The sequence below is a fragment of the Kogia breviceps genome, chromosome 18, assembly GCF_026419965.1.
Source record: "Kogia breviceps isolate mKogBre1 chromosome 18, mKogBre1 haplotype 1, whole genome shotgun sequence".
Taxonomy (NCBI): Eukaryota; Metazoa; Chordata; class Mammalia; order Artiodactyla; family Physeteridae; genus Kogia; species Kogia breviceps.
Genome location: NC_081327.1, coordinates 22887439 through 22905369, shown reverse-complemented (window position 1 = coordinate 22905369; position 17931 = coordinate 22887439). Strand labels below are relative to the sequence as shown.

Here is a 17931-nt window from a genome sequence, read left to right as displayed (position 1 = left end):
TATACCATAACACTATAATCTAGAGCTACCTCATTTTAACTACTGAATAGTATCATGTATGGATACAACATAATTTAATGAGTTTCTTATTGACAGATACCAGCTTATTTTCAGTCTCTTGTTATTATAATTAACACCACAGTGAATATCCTATAGAATAAATTCCTAAAAATGGAATTACTAAAAAATAATTTATGTACACTTTTTATTTTATTTTATTTTATTTTTTGCAGTATGCGGGCCTCTCACTGTTGTGGCCTCTTCCGTTGCGGAGCACAGGCTCTGGACGCGCAGGCTCAGCGGCCATGGCTTACGGGCCTAGCCGCTCCGCGGCATGTGGGATCTTCCCAGACTGGGGCACGAACCCGTGTCCCCTGCATTGGCAGGCAGACTCTCAACCACTGCGCCACCAGGGAAGCCCTGTACACTTTTAAAATACGCTCTATTGAAATATACTTACAGAAAAGTGTACATAAGTACACAGGTGTGTAAATTTTGACAAAGTAAATGCACACATGGAAGTACACCCAGATCAAGAAAAACATGATACCAACAACCAGAAGCTTCCTCATGCCCACCCTTTTCATTACTAACCCAGTTCACCTAGAGGTAACCACTAATTTAATTTCCAACACCTTAGATTAATTCTGCCTGGTTTTGAACTTTTTAACAGATGTCCCTTCATAGAAATCAACAGTTTACACTTCCACTTACAGTATAGGAGAATGCACATTTCCTAACACCTTCACCAACACAATGGATTATTAAACTTTTTAAGTTTTGCCAGTTGTAAAGTGAAAGTATTGTCTTATTTTGCATTTTTCTTATACTGAGTAAAGTTCAGCATCTTTCCATATGTTCAAGAGCCATGTGTATTTTTATTTCTATGAATGGTCCTTGTCTTTTTTCATTTACTTATTGATTTAGAAATGTACCATAGTATATATTAGGGAAATTAATCCTTTGTGATATATGTTATAAATATTCTTCATAGTTTGTCATTTATCTTTGATTCTGTTTTTCCTACAGACATTTTTATTGGTCTTTCATTTTTTGCCTTTCTGTTAGGTATTAAATTGATTTTTTTCCTGCCTAGTGAGGTTGAGTGTCTTTCTTCCTAGTTTTTTGATTATTTGTACTTTCTCTTCTAGATATTTCTTCTTGATATCCTTTGTTTTTATTGGATTATCATCTTCTAACTCATATCTGGAAGCTCTTAGTATATTGGCAATAATATCTCTTTGTAATGTATTTTTTTTAAGTTCACAGCCCCTTGTCATTAGTTTTTTTTTAATTTTATGGTATTTTTTTAAATTTTATAACAGCTTTATTGAGATATAATTTACATACCATACCATTTGCCTGTTTCAAGTATACAGTTTAATGGCTTTTAGTATATTTACAGAATCGTACCAACATGATCACAATCAGTTGTAGAATGTTTTCATCACCACAGAAGAAACCCTGTACCCATTTTTATTTTTTTAACTTTTTATTTTATATTGGAGTATAGTTGATTAACAATGTTGTGATAGTTTCAGATGTACAGCAAAGTGACTCAGTTATACATGTATCTATTCTTTTTCAAATTCTTTTCCCATTTAGGTTGTTACATAATATTAAGCAGAGTTCCCTGTGTTACACAGTAGGTACTTGTTGGCTATCCATTTTAAATATAGCAGCGTGTACCTGTCAATCCCACACTCCCTAACTATCCCTTCCCCTCACCCTCACCACCGCCCCCCATAACCATAAGTTATTCTTTAATCTGTGAGTCTGTTTCTGTTTTGTAAATAAGTTCATTTGTATCATTTCTTTTTAGATTCCTTATGTAAGCGATATCATCTGATATTTCTTTCTCTGACTTAATTCACTCAGTATGACAAAAGTAAAAATAGAGCTACCAGTGATCCTGAAACCCTGTACCCTTTAGCTACCACCCTCAATCCCCATCCCCAGGCAACCACTACTTTCTGTATCCAGATAGATTTGTCTATCTATCCAGGATAGATTTGTCTGTCCTGAATATTTCATATAAATGGGATCATATAATACGTGATCTTTTGTGACTGACTTCTTCCACTTAGCATAATGCTTTCAAGATGCATCTATGTTGTAGCATCAGTACTTTATTCCTTTTAATTGTCAAATATCCCACTATATGAATATACCTGCCACATCTTGTTTATCCATCTATTGATGGACATTTGGATGGTTTCTACTTTTTGGCGGTCATGAATAATACTGTTGTGAACACTCATGTACAAGTTTCTGTGTGGACATATATTTTAATTCCTCTTGATATATACCTAAGAATGGAATTGCTGGGTTAAATAGGAACCCTTTGTTTATCTTTTTAAGGAATTGCCAGACTGTTTTCCAAAGCAGCTGGACCATTTTACATTCCCACCCGAAATGTATGAGGGTCCAGTTTCTCCACATTTTCACCCAAATTTGTTTTTATCTGACTTTTTGATTATACCCATCCTAATGGGTGTGAAATGATGTCTCATTGTGGGTTTGTTTTGTTTTTTTACAATCTTAACCATTTTTGTGTGTGTGGTAAAAAAAACCATGTAACATAAAATTTACTATCTTAACAATTTTTAAGTGTACAGTTCAGTAGTGTTAAGTATATTCACATTGTTGTGAAATAGATCTCCAGAACTTTTTCATCTTGCAGATCTGAAACTCTGTACCCATTTAACAACTGCCCTTTTTCCCTTCCCGTCAACCCCTGGTAACCACCATTCTACTTTGTTTCTCTGAATTTGACAAGTTTAGATACCTCATGTAGGTGATATCATAGAGTATTTGTCTTTTTATTACTGGCTTGCTTAGCATAATGTCCTCAAAGTTCATCCATGGTGTAACATGTGACAGGATTTCTTCCCTTTTTAAAGTTGAATAATATTCCATTGTGAGTATGTACCACATTTTGTTTATTCATTCATCTGCCAATGGACATTGATTTGGGTTGCTTCCACCTCTTGGATATTGTGAATTGTGTACATTTCATTGGTTAGCATTTCCATGATAACTAATGATGCTGAGCATCTTTTCATGAGCTTTTTATATGTCTGCATCTTCTTTGTAGAAATGCCTATTCAGGTCCTTTGCCCGTTTTTTAATTGGGTTGTCTTTTTATCATTGTAGTGTAAGAGTTCTTTATATTAGTAGTATCTTTGCCAAATGTAATTTTCATGTTATGAATCAAAGTCTAACTTTATTTTCCTCCAAGTAGCCAATTATCCAGTACCATTTATTGAATAATCCATCTTTTCCCTCCTTTAACAAGTATTTATTGAGCAAATACATTTGTCTAGGCCCTGAAAATATGATAAAAAACTATACAGAGCTTACATACTGGTACAAAGACAGACTTTTGAATAAATAATATACTGTTTAGCAAGATAATGTTTTAATGAAGGTTTAGGAAAATCATTTGGGGACAAGTGAAAAAGAAATACCAGTGTCTGCCCAGAGTTGTGGGAAGAGGAACAAAGGAGAGGGAGAAGTAAGGTCATGGAGTGTTTGAGAATAAAAGAGTGATAACTAGGCACTATGCTGGGGTAAGGAACTTAAACATTGAAAACTGATTTGCAAGTATGAAACATTTATTTCACTGTTTCCTCAGGTCGAATCTAATGTAAACGTACTATAGTAAATAAATAAGTATCTTCTTTTGTGATGAAATATGTCATGTTCATTTCTTGATGCCTTTGCAGCTTATGTACCCTGCCTAAATATAATATTTGTATTAGAATGATTATCATTTCACATTTGTAAAATATAAGTGAACATAAGGAACCATTTTCCTATGGATATATTTGAACTAACCAATAATCACAATTATTATTGGTACAGTTCATGCTTAGTGAGCAGTATTATCAGCTGTCTTTCTTAAATTTATAACATATAGCATATTTAATAGCACATAAAGTCTGCCTTCTTACAAAGGAATTACTTCACATGAGGTGGTAGTAGTGTAGTTATGTTTCAAAACTCATGTTAGTTATAGAAAGAATGTTCAGATATCCTAACCTTTTCTTTTTTGGTAATTATAGAATAAATGTCATTAAATTATTTTTGTATATTTGTTATAGACTCATCAATTATTTTATAGTTGTGTTCTCCATAAAAGTTATCAAGGGAGCCCAAACTCTTTTACCCAGAAAATTTGACTAGATAAATTGAAGTAGTCTAGTTTGATATGAAGTGTTAAATGTTCTGTTTTGTTCAGTATAAATGTTCAGTATAAATTTTAATTGGTTTGCATTTGGTAATTCTCTGTCAGATTCTAAGTCATCCTTGGAATGTAGCTAACCAATTGGAAAATAGGACCAACAGTAGATATGATATTATAACCATAATTAATTATATCACCTATATATTTCACAAAATGGCAGCAGCTTGACTGCTTAATAAAGGCTTTTGAAATATTGGCACAAAGTGAACAAAAGAAATTTAATTTACTCAGATCTAAAGAAATTGAATTGGTTTTTGCTTGACCATGAATCAATAGGGCATATTAATATTATAACTAATAATAGGCTTTTTTTAATTTTTCCACAGTTCTTAGTGGTCTCTGTCCTAATGAATGTCCTCGTAAGATAACAGTAAGTAACCTTAACTTTCAGTTGTAAATATTTCTGTGAAAGTTCTCTGCATGATAGATACACACAAAATAGTTGTTATAGGTTAAATCAAATTGATGTTACTTTTAGAACTGATTAAGTTCTCAGTGCTCAAGTAAAGTTTACTGGGAATAAAGTACCTTTCCTAAAAACTGTCTCACCTCAAGGTTCACTTCCTTAATGAAGTCTTTTCTGATACTCTTGGAAAAATGAACACACCTCCCACTATTTCTGGGCATACTGCTGCCATTCTGGCATATATAATACTTTCTTAATTTATTTATTTATTTATTATTTTGCTGCATCAGGTCTTAGTTGTGGCACGCGGGATCTTTCTAGAGCGTGCAGGTGTAGTTGCCCCGCAGCATGTGGTATCTTAGTTCCCCAACCAGGGGTCGAACCCACATCCCCTGCATTGGAAGGTGGATTCTTAACCATTGGACCACCAGGGAAGTCCCTTGGCATATGTAATACTTGATCACACTTTATCTTTTTATATTTAATGCCTCTCCCCAGGCTGTAATCCTTTGAGGTCAAGAACCATGCCATCTTTGTATACCTCGTTCATAGCACAGGGTCAAGCATATAGTAGACAATTAATGAATTTTTTCGGTTTAATCTTAATATTGACTAGCTGTCCAATGGAATGTTTCCACGAAATAACAGAATGTGAAAATAATTAGGCTTAGGTTTTGAAATTGCTAGTTCATGTAAATTGTAATAAGAATATTACATTATATTTAAAAGCATGAGCATGTGTGTGTGTGTGTTTGTGTTTGTGTTTGTGTTGGTATATCCATATTTGAGCCCTCATGGTAACCCTTGTTACATAAGGAATTATCCCCCATTTAAAGATGAGGAAACTTGAGGCTCAGAGAAATAAATTATCCAAAGTCATAGAGCCATTAAGTAGTGGAACTAGAACACAGAACTAGCTGTTCTGATTATATTGTCATATTTTTACTATATCTTTAAAGCACTGCTTCATTATCAATGTTTTATGTATGGTTGGGAAACTTCTCATATTTAAGACATGTGGATGCAGACCCTGACCCAGAGATTTGCACACAAAGATTTAATCTAGACTCTTCGTGAGAGCAAGACTTCTGGAGTAGTGAGGAAAGCAGGTCTATGAGGTGTGAAGCAAGGCTGGTTTTTCAAAAATGGCCCAGATTGAAGCAAAAGGGCCATGCCTTTGTATTCTGCATTAGACACTGCATGCAGGCAGTCCCCGGGAAGGGGTTGTAATTTGTACAAGCCAGCTCCCTTTGGCTGAGAACAATTTTTAGGTAAGAGCTTAGCTGTGAGCTATCAGCAACCAACACTTGGAGCAGCTCAGGGAATACTGCCTCAGTCCTGAAGGGAAGGTCTGGACTGTGTCACCATATCCACTGTGAACTATATGAGTGCCTGGTCAAACCTATCTGCTTTCATATCATTATAAAAATGTAGATACAGTAGGGGAGGGTCTGAGAAGGAGAGATGCAGAGGGTATGTCAGAACTCTTTGTACTTTCCGCTTAATTTTGCTGTGAATCTAAAACTGCTATAAAAATAAAGCCTATTTTTTTAATCAAGTGCAAGTCTGATTAATTGGAGGCCAAAGATTAACTTGGTTATTCAGGTATTGTCTACCCAGTTTGTGAAATATTCAGACCCTTTGTTCCTCTTTTCTCTGATTGACCATATTCCCATCATGTGGCTCTTTCATTACCTCGTCAAGCAAAGAACTTTTAAAAAGTTGAAATTGAACCCACTCATTTTACCCACAAGTTCTAGCAGAAAATTTGATAGGAAAGGCTGTTTGCTTAAGGCAGGTTTTACTTCTAAGGTCACTAATGCTCCCCTTCTCCTTATCTTAAACTAAAAGTCACTTCTATCATATGGAGAACAGAGTCATTTAGAAAGTCATGTAAGTAAAGTGCATCATGCACATTCTTACAGTGACTACCCTAACAGTCCAGCACCTTTGGGCTTTTCTGCAGCTGATACATCTGCCTCCCATTCATCCATTTATTACTTTCTTTGAAGTTCAGATCCTGTCGAACTGCCCTTCACATCTATCATTTTCCTTCCCCACTGATGTCATAGATCACAATTTTATGAGAACCTAAAAAAAAAAAAAATGCATACTATACTCCCCCAGTTTTCCATATATCAAATGTATTCCCACTTGTAAAATTATTTCATGATTAAGTGAGCCTTCTTCATATTGTTTTGACATCAAATCCACTTGATCATAGTCTGTTATGTAAGGTATGACCCAGTGTGAGACTAAGGAAAAATGTGCGTACCATACGATATTCTTTATCACTTGAGTTAAATTATGAATTGAATAAATGCTCCTCTGTTGCCTATATATTCCCACCTCCTACAGGCAACCTATCTGATATATGGAGAGAGGAAATAATATTCAAATCAGCAACTAATCTCACCCAAATTCCTTTATTTCCATGCTGAAAACCCCAGAGTCTTTCATTTTCATTCAACTATGGCTACTCACTCCCTTGGCCATACGGTGGACCTTATCTACCAGAAATGTTTTACTTTTGAAATCTCAGTACCATCCATCAACTCTCTGATCAAAAACTATTTTTCCAGCCCTCTCACCCTTGTTATTATAATTATACCTATTCAACTTTAAGTCTATTAGTTTCTTGACCTGTATCAACCTGTTTTCTTTACCTCCTTATTTAGCTACCGTATATCAACCATCACTTTTACCACTACCTTTAACTCCCATAAAGCACTCTCCTTTTACTCTACCTGCCTGGCAAAATTACAACCCTGGGTTGTTACTCCAGCTATCTCTCTTGTTCACTCCTAGATCTAAGCTACTGGGCATTTCTGAAGAAAAATATACAGCCCTGAATATTGTCACCACCAGTGATTCAAAGTCATCAACCTCAAATGAGCATTCCTAATTGCATCATAATCTTATATGGATTCCTAGACACCCTTTTCTCCCATTTATTTTCCCAGGTTACTTTCAGGATTTTCTCTGTGTCTTTGATTTTCTGCTGATTGAGTATGAGATGTACAGGTATAGGTTTTTCGGTATTTTTACTGTTTGGTGTTCTCTGAGCTTCCTGGATCTGTAGTTTGATGTCTGTCACTAATTTTGGAAAATTCTTATATTATTTCTTCAAATATTTATTCTGTTCTTTTCTCTCCTTTTCCTTTTTTTTTAAAATAAATTTATCTATTTATTTTTGGCTGCATTGGGTCTTCGTTGCTGCACGTGGGCTTTCTCTAGTTGCAGCAATTGGGGGCTACTCTTCATTGCAGTGCGCAGGCTTCTCATTATGTTGGCTTCTCTGTGGAGCACGGGCTCTAGGCATGCGGGCTTCAGTAGTTGTGGCTCACGGGCTGTAGAGCACAGGCTCAGTAGTTGTGGCTCACAGGCTTAGTTGCTCTGCAGCATGTGGGATCTTCCTGCACCGGGGCTTGAACCCGTGTCCCCTGCATTGGCTGGTGGATTCTTAACCACCACACCACCAGTAAAGTCCCTTCTTCTTTTCCTTTTGGTAGTTCCACAACACACATGTTACACCTTTGTGTATGTAACCTTTGTGTAATTGTTCATGGATATTCTTTTCCAAATTTTCATTAGTCTTTCTCTTTGCAGTTCAGTTTTGGAGGTTTCTATTGATACATCTTCAAGTTTACTGATCCTTTCATCTTCTCTGTCCAGTCTACTGATGAGCTCATCAGAGGCATTCTTCATTTTTATTGCAGTATTTTTTATTTCTACCATTTCTTTTTGATTCTTTCTTAGAGTTTCCATCTCTCTGCCTACATTAACAATCTTTTCTTGCATGTTCTTTACTTTTTTCCATTAGAGCCTTTATCATATTAAATATTAAATTTCTGGTCTGATAATTCCAACATCCCTGCCATATCTGAGTCTGGTTCTGTTGCTTGCTTTGTCTATTCAAACTTTGTTTTTTGCATTTTAGCATGGCTTAAAATTTTTTTCTTGAGAGCCAGACATGATGTATTGGGTGAAAGGAACTGTGGTAGATAAGCCTTCACTAATGAGGATTTATGTTTATCTGCTAGGAGTTAGACTGTGTTACTGTTTGCAGTAGCTATGCTGTCAACAGGCAAAATTTTCCTCTAGTGTCTTTCTTTTGTCTCTTCTGTTGTCTTTGTGTCTCCCTACAGACTTCCTCTTAAATGGGTCTGAGGTTTGCAGTTCTTTTAACTGTAATCTCATTATTAGACAGGAACCCAGTTGATATGGTGGTGAGGTATAAGACTATGGTAGGAGAAGCATCCTATCATCCTGTGTCTCAGTTTTTTAGTGAGCCTGTGTCTCTGGGCTGTGACTTGAACAAGTGCTTCTCAGCTTGCCCTCCTCTGTATGTTAAACAGGGAGGATAGAGGGGGCTGAAGTTAGGTATTTCCTTTCCCCCAGGTTGATTAGTTTTTGGTAAATCCCAAGTTACTTAAGCTCTAGTAAAATAGTTTTCCTTAAGGGCAAGCTGTTGTGAAGGAGAACAGAGAGCTCTGGGCATATTTTTAACTGGTTACTTTCCTCTCTGTGCCAGAAGCATGAGGGTTATTTCCCCCAATCTTCCTCTCGAGAATTTGATGGAACTCCTGGAGGTAAAACTTGCAAAAGTGTGGCTCCCCTAAGACTGCCTCGCTTTCTTCCCTAGAGTTTGAACTCTCAAACTAGTTCACACTGATTTTCCAGTAATGTCACAATCACAGTTTAAGTGTTCCTGCCAGTACTGGCTCTAGTTTCAGTCTTCTGGTTCTGGGCTTCTGCTCCCAGTAAGCTGTGATTCTCTGTATCCACCTCTCCAGTTTTCAAGGTAGCAGTTTGCTCTGTGACCTTAGTTCTCTGATGGATCAAAGCAGAGTTGATTTTCAGTTTCTTCAGCTTTTTTTGTTGTGAGTACAGCAGTGATGACTTCCAAACTCTACGTGTCGGGCCAGAAAGAAGCTCTCCTTGCATTTTTATCAGTATTGCTTTATTTTGTTTGTTAATTTCTTACAGCTTTATTGCAGTATAATTGACATGCAATAAACTGCACATATTTAATATATTCGATTTGATGTTATGACATATATAGTATATATATGTATATAAACACTATACCATCTTAATGAAGATATATAGATGATAGATAGATAGATAATTAATGTCAAAATAATGAATATATCATATCCAAAAGTTTTTTTGTGCCCCTTGGCTATCCCTCTTTCCCACCTTCATTGACCCTCCTTACCTATCCCACTCTTCCTCAGGAACCACTGATAGGTTCTCTGTCAGTGTAACTTTATTTTAAAAGTTGTTTTTGTTTTCTTACTACATGACTTTTTCAAGATATTTTCCTCTGTGACATTTATTGCTCTTTACCATGAATTCTTTTTTTAACTTTTTTTTGGAAAATTTTAAAATACATATAAAAATGTACACTAGTATAATAAAACTCCTTGTGCCCATACTACCATCCAGCTTTTAACACTATCCTCATATACCCAGTCTTATTTCACCTATGCCCCCACCTACTACTTATCCCCCTTATGGCCCCTCTTAGATTATTTTAAGGCAAATTCATCATATCTTATATTCTGTAAATACCTCACTGTGAGGTAAGGACTTTACATATGAGGCTGGAAATGCTTATTATTCATAAGAACTATTTTATGTTCTTCCCAGTTTTCCCTTACAGCCAATCCCAACTTCCAGTTCTTAGAAATTCACCTTGCCTCCTACCTCAAAGAGAAAATAAGAATGTAAAATGGGAATTTCTTCGACTATCTGCAATAACTTTGGGGAAATTATTTAACCCTTATTAAGTCTCTTTCTCCACATCAATATAATGGGGAAAGTCATAGTACCCGCTTATATTAGTTTCCTATTGCTGCTAACAAGGTACCATAAAATTAGTGGCTTAAAACAACACAGATTTATTCTTATACATTTGAGGTCAGAACACTGAATTTGCTTCATGAGCTAAAATCGAAGTGTCAGCAGGGCTCCATTCCTTCTGGAGGCTTTGGGGAGAATCCATTCCCTTGCCTTTCACGTCTTAAAGCTACCTACATTCCTTGGCTCATGGCCCCTTCCTCCATCTCCAAACCCAACAGTGCAGCATCTTCCAATCACTGACCCTAACCTATCTCGCCTTCCTCTTTCACTTGTAAGGACTCTTGTGATTACATTGAGCCCACAAACCCTGATAATCCAAGATAATCTCCCCATCTCAAGATCCATAATCATGGATGCTTGCTTCAGCACATATACTAAAATTGGAAGGATACAGAGAAGATTAGCATGGCCCCTGTGCAAGGATGACATGTAAATTCATGAAGTGTTCCATATTTTTGAGAGAAAAAAAGATCCTTAATCACATCTGCAAAGTTCATTTGCAACATAAGGAAATACATTTAGCAGGTTCTGGGAATTAGTATGTGAACCTCTTTAGGGCATGATTTTTCTGCTTACCACACTCCCACCTAAGTTTTTTATTAAGATTAGAGGAATTGATGTAGGTAAATCACAGTGGAGGCCTAATACACAATAAATATTCAGAAAGTGTATCTGCTGTTATTTGTCAACGTTGATGTTTCTTCCCTGCCTCTATAACATCCCTTTATTAGTAAGGATAGTGAGTTCCAAATATTTGAGAAATGTTGGTGTTCTTTCTGCCTTCAGAATAGAACTAGAGGTCTACTGACTTCTTGATTTTTTTCTTGTCTTATTTTCTTATCTAATATGTATTAAATCTTTTTAATACATATCACAGAATTTATGAAATCTGAATATGGAGGATATCAATATTTTCAGTGAAAGCTACCGTAAACATCTGTGAATCAGGAGAATATATTCCTATTTCCTAATTTTTTCTTTAAATACTCAGCTAATTTTTTGAATTTTTTATCCTCAGCATAAGTCATATTTTGGCCTTCCTCTGTGTTAGTGGAGATTACAGCTTCTTTCCCTGTCACTTGTTAATTCTTTTTACCAAAGCCTGGTGCCTTTTCCCACTTTATAAATTATGAGTTTAGAAGCAAGCAGATGAGTACTTTTCCGTTTGAACAGCAGAAGAGTTTAGAAGTAGTCCTTTAATACTCTATATACAAAATGAGTCTGTGCACATTCCTTTTAAATACCTCCATGAGGGCAGAGATAGTATCAGTTTTGCTTGTCAGTTTTGCTTGTATTATAGAACCTAGCACAGAACCTTGTACTTAACAGTTTGTCAGTTGCCTTCTATAGCACTAAAATGTAATCCGTTCATCCACACCCATCTCTTTTCCTTTTTCCCTTGACTAAAAATTAATGCACCAATTATGCTGTGGGTCCTACATACCTCTCAGGGACCTCATTCCATTGCTTATTCTATCTGGCCTGTGTATTCAACTCCACTTCCCTGTCGGTGCCTTCTCTTCAACATTTAAGAATGCACAAATCTCTCTCATATATAAATGCATATACAAGTACCTTCCAAAACCCCACATCCCCTCTGGCCACTGCCTAATCCCTGTTTGCTCTTCCAGCCAATATTCTTGAGTTGTGTACAGTAGGAACTCTCCAGTTTACTTCCATATCCTTAACCCGCTGTTGTAATCAAGCCTTTGGCATCACACCACTGAAAACTGCCCTTGATTCTGCTGACCAATTTTAGGAGCACTTCCTTTCCTTGGCTTCCTTTATGCTCTCCTTTCCTTGATCCCCTTTTACTTCTCTGGCCATTCTCCCAGGTTCCTTTATGGACTTTTCCTCTGGCCATCCTTTAAATGTTGCTGTGTCTCAGGGTTCCATCCTAAGTTCTCTTCTCACTCAATGTGTACTCTTGAAGTATTTCAGTCTCTCTCTTGGCTTTTTTTTTTTTTTTTTCTATTTGTAATACTGATTACTCCCAAATCTATTTACCAGCTGTCTCTCCTGAGCTTCAGACCTTTATATCTGAGTGTCTTACAGGGACCTCTAAAACTGAAATCTAGTGTGTCCCCACAGAAACCCACCCCTCTTCTCATGTTCCCTATCTCAGTTACCTTTTCCTTTCCCTCACCCATCAAATCTACTAGATTATTATTCTCTCCCTTTAACTGTCCCTTCTCTCTATGCTGTTACTTTAGTTGAGCTATCATCATTTTTGGCCTGATTGGAGTCATCTGAGCCATCCTTCAAAAAGCAACCAGAGTGATCTTTCTAAAATACAAACCTTCGGGCTTCCCTGGTGGTGCAGTGGTTGAGAATCCGCCTGCCGATGCAGGGGACATGGGTTCGTGCCCCGGTCTGGGAAGATCCCACATGCCCCGGAGCGGCTGGGCCCGTGAGCCATGGCCACTGAGCCTGCTCATCCGGAGCCTGCGCTCCGCAATGGGAGAGGCCACAGCAGTGAGAGGCCCGCATACCAGGAAAAAAAAAAAAAAAAATTTAAATACAAACCTTCAGTGGCTGCCCTTTGCCCTTGAGAAATGGTTCTAATTTAATTTATTGAGTTAGAGCCTCTGTTTATCTCTTCAGCCTTATCCCTCGCTGTTCCTCCTCACACCCTCTCCCAGCTCTCTGTCAGCCACACTGCACTACTTGTTCTGTGTGCTCTCTCACTTGCATATTGATCCTCTACCCTGAAGCCTCTTCTTCTCATCTTCTCCAGAGTCTTCACTATGATCTTCAGGTGAGCTCTTAGATGATATTTCCTGTGAGAATCATTCCCTGGCTCCCCTTTGACATAGGACTAGACACATGTTCTATTGTTTCTTAGCATTCTGTGCTTAGTTAGTCCTACTACTTACCACTTCTGTTATGTAGTTGGTGAGTTATCTGTATTGAGTCCTTGAAGAGGAGAGGCTGTGCTTGTTTATTATTATTCTGTCCTTACTCCCTAACATAGTACCTTACACATAATATAATAAATATTTGATGTATTAATAAACGAGCTTTCCCTAAAATTGGGGGTTTTTTTTAATGGTCCTTCATTGGTAAATTTACCATACTATCTCTCACCAAAATCACATATTCACTGTTAAGTGTGAACACTTGCAAAATAAATTACAACTTATTCATAAGAGAAATGCACTCTGCAAAGCCCTGATATAAAGGGAAAACATCCCTTATTTATGTTCCCAGAGATATGTCTTTTTACAGACCTTTACAGAGGAAAATTATCTTTCAGTTTTAACAGGAAAATAACCAAAATTAAAGAAAATAATATTGAATTTAACGTCTTGAAGAAATGAATAAGAAACAATATAAAAATTTCAACATTGAACTAAATTGAGCAATGCAACTGACACTAATGAAGATAAGGAAAAATATCAGTGGGTGTTTATGAAAAACATGATTACCTTTGAGAAAAATGAAGTCCACACTATAAGTCAGCTATTTTTCTAATATTTTAGAATCATAAATTTAATTTGCTTAATTAAACCTGACACTGATTTTATATATAATATGTATAATATAATGTAAGACATATTAACATAATATGTCTTATAAGTTCTTCCAGTTTTGTTTTACCTTCCAGAGCCAGTGATGTAGAATATATTTGGTGTTCATTGTAGGAGCCCAAGTCCTTAAAACAAATCCTTAGATAATCAGGTACTTGAGACAGACATAGAAACCACCAAGATTTCTCCATGCTACTGAAAAAGATGCTTTCTGAATAAAATAGAGGAATTCCAACCCTAATTTTTTTAAGAACATTTTACCTTTATTTTTAAATTGTAGCCAGCAGTAAAAGAAAATAAAGGCTCCCTGCAAGCCCTAGCCCCACTCCCCGCTTCCCCTTTCTTATCTTCCCTTTTCCCAATATATGGAAGTTACTACTGTATCCAGGTTGTAGAATATTGTTTCTGAAAAATTTAGGAACTTAATTTCAGGTTGACTATTGTATATTTATTACACATTGTTTGTGTGCTAGGCTCTGCCTTAGGCTGTGAAGATAGGATATTTAAAATACGTGTCAATCCTAATTTTATATAAGTCAACCTGCATATAGAGGACAGTTAGTTTTTTAAAATCTATGTAATACAACACCTAAACTACATTACATCAGTATGGCACATCCTAGAATAAGAAAAAAGGAACCAAACAGTTCTTTTTTACTTATAGGATGGAAAAGTTGAGAGATCAGTAATGTTTTTTAATTTAACTTCCTGAATTCTTTCAAATATCAGACGTGACATTTTAAAGGAAAGGTAGGATAATCTGTGGGAGATTTGTACTAAGATTTTCACAAAGATAGTGAACTTGCTAGATGATGGGGTACAGTGCTCAGCATTCCATAGGAATAGCTTATTATTAATCCTTTCTTACCAAAATTTATTAAGTCAATTTACTAAATATTTTCCATGAAAATATGTTTCTGCTTTTTAAAAAAAAAATTTGAGAAAAGTTATTTTATAGAAACCCTGGTATGCATTCTTTTCATTAAGCAAGAACTCTTTGCACTTAGACAACAAAGATTATCATACCACTTGCCATAGGTTGCATCCTCAAAAGTGTGTCTGGAAAATTCACATGAAACTAAGGATGTGCAAAAGCAGCACCAGGTCCATTCTTAGACACCCTGACTCATAGCCTGCTCCCACCATTTACAGACCTTTATCTGTTCAACTCAGGAACTTATATGTCTCACTGTATAATGGAAGAAACTGTCTCAAGGAATTTTGAAGAACTCCATAATTATTCACTCAATACAGGAAGTTTAAAGTGATTGCTTATTTTGTATATCATTAGAAGTATGACCGTGTATATTAAGTACCTTTTCCTTACCCCGTGTATATGGAAAACATTTATAAACCTTAAAACATAGGATTGGCATGTAACCTCCTGTTAGAGTGATAAGTCTATACCAGGTAAACTACTTCTTAGAAGTTTGTAATTTCTGTGTTATTACTTCTGTTGGATGGAACAGGGTGAGAAATTCCACAGTGGACCAAATCCAGCTTGCTGCCTGTTTTTGTGAATAAAATGTTAGTGGAACATAACCACACTCACTTATTTATATACTGTCTATGGCTGCTTTCATGCTACAACATCAGAGTTAAGTAGTTGCAACACAAGACCTTATGGCTCACAAAGCCTACAATATTTACTGTCTGGCTTTTTAAAGAAAAAGTTTGCGAACTCCTGGGCTAGAATAACAACTACAATAGAAAGTAAGTTACTCATCTTTCTCTGATTTGCTGTGTGTTCTGACCAGTACACCTAAACTTTTTTAAGCCAGCATCCTAATTATCCATTTAATCAGATATTTTCCTTTTCTGAGATGTTCCCTCCAAATCATTTTTAAACTATCTTTTGTGACACTGCATAAAATACAGGAATCTTTTATTTGAAATACTCTATTTATTGTTGAAGGTAAGACTATTCCTCTCCATGGTTATTCTCTCTCTCTGAATTTGTCACGTGCAAATTAAAATTTGCTTCTACATTTTAAGAAAGGTTATGTAATGCTAAAATATCTATATTTTCTGCTGTATTCCATGTGCCTCTTTGCTTGTCAAGGCAATTCTGCTCCCACACACATTCCAGCAAGATTCTGTACTTCACTATACCTAGCTGATAGCCTAAAGTTTGCCTTTAAGAGGAAAAGGCCGTGCTGTTTTATTTTATAGTTATGCATGAAAAATGAGTATGCTGATGTCATAATAGTATGGGTCATGAGTAAACAGCTACACAATAAGTACTTTAAGATCATACCTTTTTACAGGTAAATAAATTAAAATGTAAACATTGCAGATTATATCACACAATTTGGAAAGCTTCTTAATGATCCCAATACAAATCTTTAACAAATCTCTAACTGGCTTTCAATTCTGTGAAATTTCAAGTCTGTGAGCCCTCATTTAATTTCTTTGCCTTTGTACTGGTTGAGAAAAGAGCACTGCTACTAGAGAAACAACTTTCTACACCACTAAAAGCAGCTGAAAAGAATGAGAAGTGTTTTTAATGGTTTTATTGTCTTGTATTCAGTCAAAATCCAATCAGTATACAAAGGTGTAGGTTACACTTAATACTCTCATAAACTGCCAATTTTTATAATGTATACAAAGTGTAGTCCCAATAGATCAATGGCTCTTAAAGTGTAGTTCCAATAGATCAATGGCTGTTAAAGAGGAGTTCCCAAACCACCAGCATCAGCGCATCTCCTAGGAACTTGTAAGAAATGCATATTCCTAGGCCTCACCAAGACCTACCAAATAGGAACACCTTGGGGTGCAGCCAGTGAATCTATAATTTAATAATCCCTCCAGGAGATTCTGATATATGCTAAAGTCTGAAAACCACAGCACTGGACTTTTAGAAAAGTTTACTGTAAGCTAACAACCTTGTCTTCTTACACAGCAATTATATATACGCAGAAGTGGAATTTCATCCAAACATACATTCTTGCAAATAAATTATTCCTGTAGTTTTAGAATCCTACAGTACACTAAAGAAAATGAATGTTAACTTGATAAATGTTTCTGGTTTTGATCAAAATAATTTTATTCACTCGGTAGTTCAACATAATTGAAAATGAGATATCACTACCAAAAAAGACATTAATTTATTTGGCCAAAGTAAAAAGATAATAGTGCATACATAATGAGCAATTACTGTGTGCCAGGCATTGTTCTAATTATTTTACACATATTTACTCAATCTTTACTTCAATCCGATGAGATAGATTACCCCTAATTTAAGTTGAGGGAACTGAAAGTTAAATAATTTGCCCAAGGTTATACAGAAAATAAGTGGAAGAGGAAAAATTTGAAACCAGATTCTCTGACTCTAAAAACTGCATTCTTAGTTTCAAAATTTGGAAAGCTAATACCTAAAATATTCTCATGACATGAAATACTTGGAATAACTCGCAGGCCTTTAAATTTTTGTTTTAATCACCTCAAGCTGCCTTTACAAAATACAATCGAAATTTATTTTCTCACAGTTCTGGAAGCTGGAAGTCCAAGATCACGAGATCAGGGTGCTAGTATGATCAGGTTCTGTTGAAGGCCCTCTTCCTGGCATGCTTCTTCTCACTGTGTGCTCACATGGCCTTTCCTAGCTTTGTGCACAGGGGGAGACAGAGAGAGAGAGCAAGTTCTCTGGTGTCTCTTCTTATCAGGACACTAGTGCCATCATGAGGACCCTGCCCTCATGACTCTAACCCTAGCTACCTTCCAAATATCATCACATTAGGGATTGGAGCTTCAACATTAATTTCGGGGAGGCACAAACATTCGACCTATAAGAATTAAGAAAAGTATTTCAGAGAAGTAAGAAAGAAGTTACGGGAGATTTTCACAGATGTGTTGTCATTATTGCTGATTGATACTCC

General features: G+C 36.1%; 1 protein-coding gene and 1 non-coding gene across 3 annotated transcripts in view; both read left to right on the top strand.

Annotated features, from left to right (window-relative positions):
- ITFG1 (integrin alpha FG-GAP repeat containing 1) overlaps nucleotides 1–17931 on the top strand; it is a 267360-nt gene that overhangs the window by 201059 nt on the left and 48370 nt on the right. For both annotated transcript variants that reach the window (XM_059045665.2, XM_067018203.1), the window contains one exon: nucleotides 4576–4619. In XM_059045665.2, coding sequence (XP_058901648.1) covers nucleotides 4576–4619 — 44 coding nt within the window. The remainder of the gene's footprint in view (nucleotides 1–4575; nucleotides 4620–17931) is intronic.
- Nucleotides 10877–10980, top strand: LOC131745671 (U6 spliceosomal RNA). Its single transcript, XR_009332404.1, has one exon. It is a non-coding gene; the product is annotated as a U6 spliceosomal RNA (small nuclear RNA).